This window comes from Lemur catta, chromosome 7, assembly GCF_020740605.2.
Source record: "Lemur catta isolate mLemCat1 chromosome 7, mLemCat1.pri, whole genome shotgun sequence".
NCBI classification, from domain to species: Eukaryota; Metazoa; Chordata; class Mammalia; order Primates; family Lemuridae; genus Lemur; species Lemur catta.
In genome coordinates this window covers 30,604,880-30,617,477 of record NC_059134.1, presented here as the reverse complement: position 1 = coordinate 30,617,477, position 12,598 = coordinate 30,604,880, and the positions used below count along the sequence as shown (strand labels likewise).

At 34.8% G+C, this 12,598-nt stretch overlaps 1 protein-coding gene across 3 annotated transcripts in view; it reads left to right on the top strand.

The window, feature by feature from the left end:
• The window catches only part of CUL5 (cullin 5), a 95,157-nt gene that overhangs the window by 41,495 nt on the left and 41,064 nt on the right, over positions 1–12,598 (top strand). For all 3 annotated transcript variants that reach the window (XM_045556670.1, XM_045556668.1, XM_045556669.1), the window contains exons 3-7: positions 2,191–2,290; positions 6,088–6,264; positions 8,427–8,568; positions 10,338–10,483; positions 10,566–10,646. In XM_045556670.1, coding sequence (XP_045412626.1) covers positions 2,191–2,290; positions 6,088–6,264; positions 8,427–8,568; positions 10,338–10,483; positions 10,566–10,646 — 646 coding nt within the window. The remainder of the gene's footprint in view (positions 1–2,190; positions 2,291–6,087; positions 6,265–8,426; positions 8,569–10,337; positions 10,484–10,565; positions 10,647–12,598) is intronic.

The following is a 12,598-nucleotide window of genomic DNA, read 5'->3' as shown; positions in this document are numbered from 1 at the left end:
CATGAGTCAGTGTGAAGTGCCTGGCACATAGTAAGCAGTCTGTAAATACTATAGTAAACTATGTAAGGGATGATGGTGACTTTGACTGTGGTAATGGTGATGGATGGAAATGTCCAAATTGGAGAGACATTTCAGTGATGGATATAATTAAGACTGTGACTGAATGTAAGGGATAAAAAGTCGTTGGGTTGCCCAGTTTCTTCCCTATTACTCCCCACTTCCTTCTTTACATGGTAACCACATTGATTTGCTTATAGTTCACTGTAATCACAATAATCATCCATAGTTCTTTACTTATACTGTTATTTTATCATAAAATGTCCTCCATCCTATCTTCTTACAACTTTACCTTGAAAACTCCTATTTTTTTAGGTTAAGCTCAGGAACCAACTCTTCCAAGAAGCCTTCCCTTTTCCCTTCTACTTCTCACTTTCACCCTTACCCTTCCTTGGGTTTCCTAAACCATCTTTTGTTTATATGCATAGTAGTTGTAAACATATTGAGTTATAACCAGTCAATTTTTATATCAGTTTCTTCTTTTAGACTCTAGATTCCCTTTGTTATTAGGTGAGACTGCAGAGGTATACAGGAGTGAATTAATCATTTTATAATTTATTCAAAGAGTTATGGGAAACCATTACAGGATTTTAAGTATGGGGTAATATGATGTGATTTGAGTTTTAAAAAGATCACTTTAAGCTACTTGTTGAATAGATTGGAGGGGTGCAAGAGTAAATTTGGTTTAGTGTGACCTCTGGAGCCCAATTTCTTGGCTCCCCCATATACTAACTATGTAATCTTGAGACTGTTACTTAACCTTTCTTTGCCCCAGTTTCCCTATCTGTAAGATGGGGATAAAAATAGTACATTAGAGCTGCTGTGAAGATTCAATGAGTTAAAAAAAACTTAAAATAGTGTCTGGCACATAGTAAGCAGTCAGATGTTACCTATTATGTCATTATTTAACAAATATTTGTGTGTTTACTACATCCTAGGCACTAGGCCATATACCATTATTAAGCTGAGTTTTACAAGTGCAAAAGCAAGTTCACATTAATAGGCAGACAAAACTTTGAGTTGTAATGATGTCTCTAAGAATTATAAAACAAACTATTTGGCTACTGACATGTTATAATTCAGAGGAGATAAAAATATTTTGATTTCTTTGACATTTTTTTATATTAGGGGCTCTATTATGTCTTAAATAAGTCACTGGGAAACATTTTTGTATGAATGAATCCTCAATATGACCCTATCCTTTTGTTGTAAGTTTCCCTGCTTTACAACTTGGTAACTAAGAAATCAGTCAGGCATGGTGGCTCATGCCTGTAATCCCAGCACTTTGGGAGGCTGAGGTGGCAGGATTGTTTGAGTCCAGGAGTTTGAGACCAGCCTGGGAATATGGCAAGACCCTGCTTCTACAAAAAATAGAAAAATTAGCTAGGTGTTGTGGCATATGTCTGTAGTCCAGGCTACTTCGGAGGCTGAGGCAGGTGGATTGCCTGGGCCCCCAGGAGTTTGAGGCTTCAGTGGGCTGTGATTGTGTCATGCACTCTGGACTGGGCAGCAGAGTGAGACCCTGCCTCAAAAAAAATTAAAAAAAAAAAAGGAATTTAATTTTCTGAACACGTTATAGTAGTATTAAATATATTTCTTTAATAAATGACCTTTTGGTAAAATGTCAGCTTTATAAGTTCTGATTTTTGTATACTAATTTATGAGAGTTTTTGTTTAAAGGAGTCAGGGATAATTGATGTGTAAATGGATAATGAATATTTGGGGAAGTTAGATTTTCTTTAATGGAATTTAAATGATTAATTTTCTAAAAAAAGACAGAATTGTATACATCTCTTGTGTTAAGGAATTAAAAGGATTTATACTTGTTTTTGCACAAGAAAATATTAATAGCATTTAACTTTGGAGGATGAGATTAGGAGGTGGAGGCATGCTTTTAAAATTAAATTTTATACAGTAAATAGAGAATTACAGAGGAAAACAGTGACAAAAGCAAATTAAAATAGAAACAAATGTATCCTTGAGACAGCTTACAGGAGTGCTTGGTTCATGTGAATGAATTCAGGCACCACTGGATTGATCTAGTATGGTCCATGGAGAGTGCACTAAAACAGAACTTAAGATGAGTTTTGTCTCTGTTCTGGTTCCATTATTAATGTTTGTTTATATTTACAGGGATGTACATGCAGTCTGTCTCTGGGATGATAAAGGCCCAGCAAAAATTCATCAGGCTTTAAAAGAAGACATTCTGGAGTTTATTAAGCAAGCACAAGCAGTAAGTTCTGCATCTTTATTTTAGATTGGTTTTAAAACTACTCAAACAATACCATATTTTATGATTTTGAAGGTAGGACTTCCTGAAGTAATTTTAAAATGCCACGTTAGTTTTTGACACATTTGTTAAATAAATTTTTTAATGAAATGACTGTCATTAGTTGGATTTTTTTTCTCCCACAGTGATATTTCTGTCAAGGGAATACATTATTATCCTCAATTAAAAGATACTGTAAAGAATTCAGTTTTTTATAGATTTTTTAGAAGTCCCCACCACAGTTATTTTTTGGCTGCATGTCAGTCCACAGAAATCTGTTTTTATCTTTCATGACTAATACCTCTTCTTAAGTTGACAGTAATTTTCTTCAATTCCAAATACTTCTCCAATTATAAAATCCTTGGACTGTCCTTTGCATTCCTGCTGCTGAGCTGAAATTTAGCACTCTTGTGTTGATATTATGTATAAATGGTTAATATTATTGAAATGAAGACAAATCTCATTTAGGTAGTAGATAATTATGCAAGAATTAATTTTGTTTGTTTTTATTAACACCTTGTAATGTATTATTTCATATAAACTATGGCCCCTTATCATTTTGAGGAGGGGCCTAAGGACATGAGACTATTTCCTTTCTATAAAATGAAGTCTGAAAACTAGAACGCAAGAATTTCTTATTCTTTTGTTGTATTTTTACATCAATATTTTGTACAATATTAGTAAAAATTGTTTGTTAAAAATCTTGTTAAAGGCCGGGCGCGGTGGCTCACCCCTGTAATCCTAGCACTCTGAGAGGCCGAGGTGGGCGGATCACTGGAGCTCAGGAGTTCGAGACCAGCCTCAGCAAGAGCGAGACCCCGTCTCTACTAAAAATAGAAACAAATTATCTGGCCAACTAAAAATATATATAGAAAAAATTAGCCGGGCACGGTGGCGCATGCCTGTAGTCCCAGCTACTCGGGAGGCTGAGGCAGTAGGATCGCTTAAGCCCAGGAGTTTGAGGTTGCTGTGAGCTAGGCTGATGCCACGGCACTCACTCTAGCCCGGGCAACAGAGTGAGACTCTGTCTCAAAAAAAAAAAAAAAAAATCTTGTTAAATACCAATAGGTGCTTAGCAGTTGAAAATTAAAAATGTGTTTTTTCTATATATGATCTCAGAGAAGATACTGAAATCAAGTATATGATTGGTATGGACTTAATTCTACAAGTAGCCACTACTTTGATGCAGTGAGACTAATGTCATGATGGATATTACTTATGAAATTAAATGTTTTATTGATAACATCTTGATACATTTTTTTAAATTGTAATTTTATAGGAAATTATCTTTTAATGAAAAAAAATCCTATTTTCAAGCTTTACTTAGAGACTTAAATATTTCGATATCACAGTTTAATCAAAACTTTTTTTTTTTAGACAGAGTCTTGTTCTGTTGCCTGGGCTAGATTGCAGTGGCATGGTCATAGCTTACTACAACCTTGAACTCCCAGGCTCAAATGATCTTCCTGCCTCAGCCAAGTAGCTGGGACTACAGTGCACACCACCATGCCTGGCTAATTTTTCCCTTTTTTATTTTTGTAGAATGGGTCTTACTGTGTTGGTTATGCTGGTCTCAAAGTCCTGGCCTCAGGACATCCTCTGGCCTTAGCCTCCCAGAGTGCTAGGATTACAGGTGTGAGCCACTGTGCCTGACCCGAAACTATTTTCTGAAGCCAAGCTCAATGCTGTGCGTCTGTAGTCCTTGCTACTTGGGCGACTGAGGCGGAGGATTGCTGGAGCTCAGGAGTTTGGGTCCAACCTGGGCAATATAGTGAGACCTCATTTCTTAAAGAGAGAGAGAGAAACTATTTTCTCAAAATTGATTTAAAAATAGTTTCTACTTGCATTAGAAAACATATCAGCTTATTTTTTTTAATGCCTTTTTTTGTTTTTTTGAGAGAGGGTCCCACTCACTGTTGCCTGAGCTAGAGTGCAATGGGGTCATCATAGCTCACTAAAACCTCACACTCTTGGGGTCAAGCAATCCTCTTGCCTCAGCCTCTTGAGTAGCTGTAAATACAGGTGTGCACCACCATGCCCTACTAATTTTTCTATTTTTTAGTAGAGATAGGATCTTTGCTATGGTGCTCAGGCTGATCTTGAACCTCTGGCCTCAAGCGATCCTCCCATGTTGACCTCCCAAAGTGCTAGGTTTATAGGCATGAGCCACTTTGCCCAGACCTCTTTTATGACTTTTGATAAAGATAAATTATGTTTATTTCAAATTGATAGAACTTTATTCTTCAGTTTCTGGAAATAGGCTCATAAAGAATCATCTTAGATATTGTTAACAGATATTTAAAAATATACTCAACAGTAATAAACATAACATGTAAGGATTTTACTGTAGCATGCCTGCATAAAGTCTGGAAATGTAGACTCAGCAAGAACCTGAGGATGGGATTTAGCACCACTAAAAGCAGACATTTATCCCAGACATAGGTGTATAATTTTAAAAGATTTTTAAACTTTTAAGAAAATTTAGTTTTGTGAGTCATTTTACTAAACAGTCTTAAACTGAACTAATCTTGTTAAGAAGGACCAAGTCTCCCAAACGGGAAAGACAATATGCATTAGCATTAAAATGTTTTTTTTCTTCCCAACTAAAGTCCATAGTTTTTTCTTTGTGTTTTGTATTCTATGAGTTTTGACAAGTGCCCACCATTATAGTATCATATAAAATGTTTTTTATAGCATTTTTAAAGGACAAAAAAGAGAAATAAAAATAATAAACATACAATGCTTGGGAAATTATTAGGAAATTGGATTCTTTTATTTGTTGGATTAACACAACTATTTTATTTGTTAATAATTCTGTGGCACAGCCATTTAGGCTGTTCTCAGCTGATTTTGCATAAGCTTATTAATGCAGCAACAGTTAGTTTTTTTTGGCTGTGCAGGGACTGGGTGGTCCAAGAGAGCTTTAAGCACATATCTAGCATTTGGTGTTGGCTTTCTCTTCCCTTGTGTAGTTTCTCATTTTCAAGGAAACCAGTCTTTGAGGTGAAAGTGGAGGTCTAGGCTTGGAAATCTCAAAATATTACATCTGTGACATTGTTGTGGTCAAAGCAAGTCACAGGACCAGCCTACACTTCAGGAATGGGGAAATGGACTCTTTTCCCCTTTTTAAAAAATTGAGATATAATTCACATACTATAAAATTCACCCTCATGAAACATATGAATCAATGGGTTAGTATATTCACAAAGTTGTACAATCATTAGCCATTAATTCCAGAATATTTTTATCACCCTAAAAAGAAACTCTGTACCTATTAACAGTCACTCCCTATTATCCCCTCCTCCAAACCTACTAAACCACTAATCTGCTTTCTGTCTCTATGTATTTGTCTGTTTTTGATATTTATTATAAATGGAATCATACAATATGTGTAGCCTTTTGTAACTGGTTTCTTTCACTTGGAAAATGATTTCAAGATTCATCTATTTGGTAGCATTTTTCGGTATTTTTTTTTCATTTTATGGCTGAATAATATTCCGTTGTATGGATATACCATATATTGTTTATCCATTCATCAGTTGATGGACATTTGGGTTGTTTCTACTATATGTTTATTTTGAATAATGCTGCTACGAACATTCATGTATAAGTTTTTTTGTGAACATACGTTTCAATTTCTTTTGGATATAATACAGTTTGTACGATAAATGTAAAAATTTTAAATTATGGCATGAATATGTTTTGTTTTTATTCTTCAAGCACCTGGATTTATTTCAGATTGGTACAATTCTTTTTTTCAGCGAGTACTGAGCCATCAAGATGATACAGCTTTGCTAAAAGCGTATATTGTTGAATGGAGAAAATTCTTTACACAATGTGATATTTTACCGAAACCTTTTTGTCAACTAGAGATTACTTTAATGGGTAAACAGGGCAGCAATAAAAAATCGAATGTGGAAGACAGTATTGTTCGAAAGGTAAGTCAATTTTTTCCCATTGTTTTTCTAATATTCTTCAGGAAGAAGGTAATTTGAAGGCATTTGACAGTAATTTAGACTTTAAGTGGATTTTTCTACTTCAGTTGTAAATTCCTTTTCAGCTCTACTAGAGTTCATTGAATAATATTATTAATATTTTTCTTTCACCTATCTTTAGCTTGAATTCTCTTTCATTTTTTAATGTATGTCTTAAACTGCAGGGCTATGTCTTTAAATCTTACCTCCTTTGCTTTTCCTTTTTTCTTCTTTTCCTGGTTTTATCTTTAGTATTTTATTTTCCTTTACTTTCTTTAATATTTTTATCATACTATAAATTAAATTAGTTTTTTCCTCTTTTAAAGATCTCTATTATGTTGTCTTCTGATATCTTTGTATTTAATTGTGGCTAAATTGCCATCTGTTTTACTTGATTCTACCTATTATAAACTCAGTATGTACTGTGCTTATTTTCATATTTTGTGTAGTTTCTAATTAAAAGCTTTGTGCCCAGTAGCCAGTCATGATTTAATGGAAAGAACTCAGCCTTGAGAGTGAAAATTCCTAGCTTTCCCTTTCAACTATTCAGCAGTCTTCAAACTTTCTATTTTTGTTTGCTGTGTATCTTCCTACTCGTGAGACTCAAGCGGAACCATAGATTTGAAAAGTGAAAAATGCCATTTGAACTTTAAACAACTTATTGTTTGCTGTGATGGTTATATTAACAAACTCAGGCATTAATAATGTGGCCTGGGCATTGTTGCCCTATCCTAACCTTAAAATTTGCTCTAATGTTGACAGGGATACTGTAAATTTAGATAACAATTGTTCTTCAGTGGTAGAAATAATTACAATATGAGAAATTTGTGCCAAACAAAAAAAAAGGATGAAAAACACTTGTAGATGATATTTAATTTACATTCCCATAATCTTTTCCTCTTTTGTTCTTCTGTTTGTTTGTTGTTGTTGTTTTTTTTATTTTTACCATTCTCTATTGATTGTGGGAAGCAGCATCTCTTAATGATTAAGAGTATTGATTCTGGGCTGGGCGTGGTGGCTCACGCCTGTTATCCCAGCACTCTGGGAGGCCGAGGCGGGTGGATCGCTCGAGGTCAGGAGTTCAAGACCAGCCTGAGCAAGAGCGAGACCCCGTCTTTACTAAACAATAGAAACAAATTATCTGGCCAACTAAAAATATATATAGAAAAAATTAGCCGGGCGTGGTGGCACATGCCTGTAATCCCAGCTACTCAGGAGGCTGAGGCAGTAGGATCGCTTAAGCCCAGGAGTTTGAGGTTGCTGTGAGCTAGGCTGATGCCACGGCACTCACTCTAGCCCGGGCAACAGAGCAAGACTCTGTCTCAAAAAAAAAAAAAAAAAAAAAAGAGTATTGATTCTGGTACCACAATTGTTGGATTCAAAGCCCAGTGTTGCCACTTATGGGCTGCATGAATGTGGGAAAGTTAGCTTTGCTTTCTATGCCCCAGGTTTCACACATCTAAAGGGGAAATAATAATAGCACCTATTTAAAGGTTGCGAAGATTAAGTATGCGTGGAAAGTACATAGAGCAGTCCAAGGTAGATAGTGAATGTTATAAAACTATTAACTCTTGTTATTGCTACTGCTGTTACTAATATATATCCTATATTTGACCAAGTTATAATACTTGGAGCACTAATGTGTACTCACTAATGTGTATATACTGTTTCCATCATTTTAATGGAAATCTATAAGCTAGAGTTGTGTATTCTTTTTTTGAGTTTCAGTATCAAACATTTTGCATTGATCCTTTTTGTATTTTTTTTATGTGTCTGCACAAACACATGCATATGAGTATTCCAAACACACCAATATTTCTGAAATTCAACCTTGGAACTATAGGAGAAGAAACATTTTCCATGCATCATATTTAATTTTTATAACCACTACCTGAAATTTGTACTATTATTTTGACTGTTTTACACATAGGAAAGCAGGTAAATAAGTAACAGAGCTAGGATTCAAACCCAATTATGTCTCATTCTGAAAAAACTGTTCTTTACCATTATGGTAAATACGCTGCTTCTCTGAAGGCCTAAGAATTTGTTTTCCTTTAGTGTTTGTATATGGTACTTGGTATATTAATAATTGAAAATGATGTCATATTTTGTTCATGTTTTCCTAGCTTATGCTTGATACATGGAATGAGTCAATCTTTTCAAATATAAAGAACAGACTCCAAGATAGTGCAATGAAACTGGTACATGCTGAAAGATTAGGAGAAGCTTTTGATTCTCAGCTGGTCATTGGAGTAAGAGAATCTTATGGTATGTTCTGAACTTTTATGATCATAATTTCTCTTTCATAGAAATTCTAGGACAATTATAGAATAGTACTATCAAAGTTATGTTTATTAGCATATAAAGTCACATCTTTTTGTGCCAGATGTTTTTCTTAAAGAGCACACAAATTATATTTATTCTGCTTTAAAGAAATCTATAGAAATTCGTATTCATATGGTTAACATTTATTTTCTCCATGTCATTAATTTCTTGGCTGGAAAATCTTTTTCGTGAGTTAAGTCAGAGAAATATAAATTTGAATTTATAGCTCATAAAAGGTAACTATAGCTCATAAAAAGGTTTTATATTTATGTTTTCAGGAAGTATGTTACTTGCATGTGTACATTCTCTCCTAACTTCTTAGCTTCTGACAATGATATTCTCATTTGTTTCCTCTGACTTAGAATATTCTTCTTCCTCCCTCTTCATCATCTAACTCATCCTCATCCTCTATTTCCTCATGGAGACTTTCCCTAATTCCCAGACTCGGTTAAATCATCCATCTCACTTAGAGCTTCATAGTACCTTTGCTTCACTGACCTAATGCTTGTGTTTATTGTGTTGTTGACACTATATCTTTACTGAACATAGAATGCCTGTCATGAACTCACTCTCGATAAGTATTTGTTGAATTAATGAACCTCTAGAGTTATTTTTGACTGGCTTTTTCTCTATTGCCCCCATATTTCTTTACTAAGTCTTCAGATTTTCATTAGCAGTGTCCCTGAAATTTTTTTTCTTTCCTTCCTTCCATCCATCCTTCCCTCCCTCCCTCCCTCTCCCTGAAATTTTTTCCTTTTTATCTGGACTGCCACCAGTTTAGACCTCTTTAACCTTTACATCTAGACTTTTAAAGCAGTCTTCTTACAGTTATCTTAGTGCTATCATTTAGCCCATATAGAGTTCACAAGATTAATTTTTAAGTACTGTTAGCATTTTTCCTAGTTACCTCTTTAAATGGTACACCATGCTAAGTTCAGGTTACTTAGTTTGAGATTTGAAGCTCTCCACAACCATTCCTAATTTACTTTTCTACCTTATCTCTCGTTAACCTTACAATGTCCTTAGACAACATAGTTGTTATAGCTTGTACTTTTCTGCTTCTGAAATTTGCTTTCCTTACTAATCTCTCTTTATGCAAATCCTAGTTTATTCTTTAAGATTCAGTTTTAGGCTGGGCATGGTGGCTCATGCCTGTAATCCTAGCACTCTGGGAGGCCGAGGCAGGAGGATGGCTTTAGCTCAGGAGTTTGAGACCAGCCTGAGCAAGAATGAGACCCCGTCTCTACTAAAAATAGAAAAAATTAGCCGAGTGTGGTAGCATGTGCCTGTATTCCCAGCTATTTGGGAGGCTGAGGCAGGAGGATCTCTGGAGCCCAGGAGTTTGAGGTTGCTGTGAGCCATGATAACACTATTGCACTCTAGCTGGGCGACAGAGTGAGACTGTCTCAAAAAAAGATTCAGTTTTAATCTGATATCTTCTGTATATTTTTTCTTGATCATCCAATTAGAAGTTAATCTCTTTCCTATTAAAAAATGATAGTCCATATTATCTATACTATTTATTGTTACTTTACTGCTTTGTGCTGCTATTTTTTAAGTTCCTTATGAAGAAAGATTTTGTCTTACATGGTTATGTTCTCTTGAGCAGTTTTACCTTGTACATAATGACTCCTCAATATTTATTTCATTTATTTAAATCAAATATTGATTTAAATCATAATTAGAGTAAAATTTTATTTTCTGTTTTTCAGTTAACCTTTGCTCTAATCCTGAGGATAAGCTTCAAATTTATAGGGACAATTTTGAGAAGGCATACTTGGATTCAACAGAGAGATTTTATAGAACACAGGCACCCTCGTATTTACAACAAAATGGTGTACAGAATTATATGAAATATGTAAGTCAGAACTTAGTATATGTGCTAATTTGAGCTATTCTCTTGCTATTCTTAAAATGATTGCTATTTTGCTTCTGGACAGGCAGATGCTAAATTAAAAGAAGAAGAAAAACGAGCACTACGTTATTTAGAAACAAGACGAGAATGTAACTCTGTTGAAGCAGTAAGTAATTTTGTAATTGTACATTTTATGGGATTATTTGAAGTACAGAAGCACAGGAATGGCAAATACATTACACAGATAACATTATCCTTTCTCATGTCTCTGACCAACATTACTAATTGATTATAGTACTCTTTCCCAGTGAGTCAAAGCACAGCTTCAGGAGATACCTTATTCAGCACACGATGTTCTTCGGAGCTGGTGTGCAAGATGAAATCTATTTGCCATCCCTGCTCTAGACTTTACTATATTTAATATACTTAATTTTTAATCAGTAGTCTCCTTTATTGTGTTTTATGCATATCTGAAGTTAACCATTTTATTGATTTTCATGTTACAAGTAAAATGTGCTCTTTAGAGATATAGTTGATTCTCATCGCAGCAGTTACATTCTATAAAGTGGTTGTGAACACTGAATTAGTGAATACTGAACTATTACTCCTAGGGGATATTTCCTCTTGTCCTAGGAAGATGTTTCAAACTTCATCTTTTCATGAGATAAAACATTAATTATTTGATAAGAGATCACTGGCTTTTTATATTATTTATTTTATATTGTATAATAAGATCCTTATTTAAACAAAAATGAATCAAAGGTAGTAGCCATGCGAGGTATATTCTTTTACATGGAGAGCTGACCTTAGTGTGCTTTAGTAAGGAAAGTAAGAATCAAATTTGGACAGAGTCTTGGAATCTGCTCAAATATAACAATAGTATTTCCTCTACTTCCTTTCAGTATTTGGAGCCTAGGAACTAGATTTAGATTTACATTCAAAGAGTAGCATTCCAGCATGCCTATAACCTAATATTTTTCAACTATGGATGGTTTTCAGAAGTAAAAAAAAAAATTTTTTTACCTCTGACCTTTTTTTTTGCTTCTTCTATCTTGAAAGTTAGTCATGTTTATTTTATTCTTTACTCAGAAATTATACTAAGCTGGATCTTTTTTCCTTTTGTTTTTGTTTGTTTGTTTATGATTTGCAATATATATCTTCTTTCAATGGTTAAAATAATTTTGATATTGGCAAAAGAGAGAGACTGATTTAGTGACTGTTTATAGAAGTTCGTTATAGAATTTAAAACCAGGCTTGGGGCCAGGCTCATGCCTATAATCCCAGCAGCACTCTAGGAGGCCGAAGTGGGAGGATCGTTTGAGGTCAGGAGTAGAGACCAACCTGAGCAAGAGCGAGACCCCATCTCTATTAAAAATAGAAAAAATTAGCCGGGCATGTGCTATACACCTGTAGTCCTAGCTATTCGGGACGTTGAGGCAGGAGGATCGTTTGAGCCCAGAAGTTTGAGGTTGTAGTGAGCTATGATGACACTATTGCACTCTAGCTGGGCAACAGAGTGAGACTCTGTCTCAAAAATAAATTAATTAATAAATAAAACCAGGCTTGGGCTTCACTTCTAAGGCAGGGAAGGCCATTGAGTTTTTTTAATACAAGTTTGCCATGGTCAAAGACATTGCTCAGAAAGATTTGTCTTGTGACAGTAAAGATCAGTTGGAATAGGGGAGAGCTGGGAATAAGAAGTAGAAAGTGTTTGTGATAATTCAAGTGGGGTATTAAGAGAACCAAATAGAGTAATAGCAGTGGGAATGGAAAAGACAAAGGTAGAGGAAAAAACTTCTTAGAGATGAAGCATTGTATTGTAGGAATGGGCTAGATATTGCACAGGATCCAGCCAATAATTTTTTGGAGGTCTCAGCTTGAGAGAACTGTGCCGTTACAGAAAGATTAGGTACAAAAATAGTCTTTGTTTTTTTTCTTTTTTCATTGCCTGCTATCTTCTTCCTTCAGAAAAAAATAAGTCTTAATGAGGGAGAAAGATGAGTTTAGTTTGGGAGATTTGAGTATTTTTAGTAGATTGATGTGCCTGTAGCACCTAGATGGGGATGTTGTAGTTTTGTAAGGTAAAAGTGTTTGTTCCTCTATTCCAGTTTATACAGC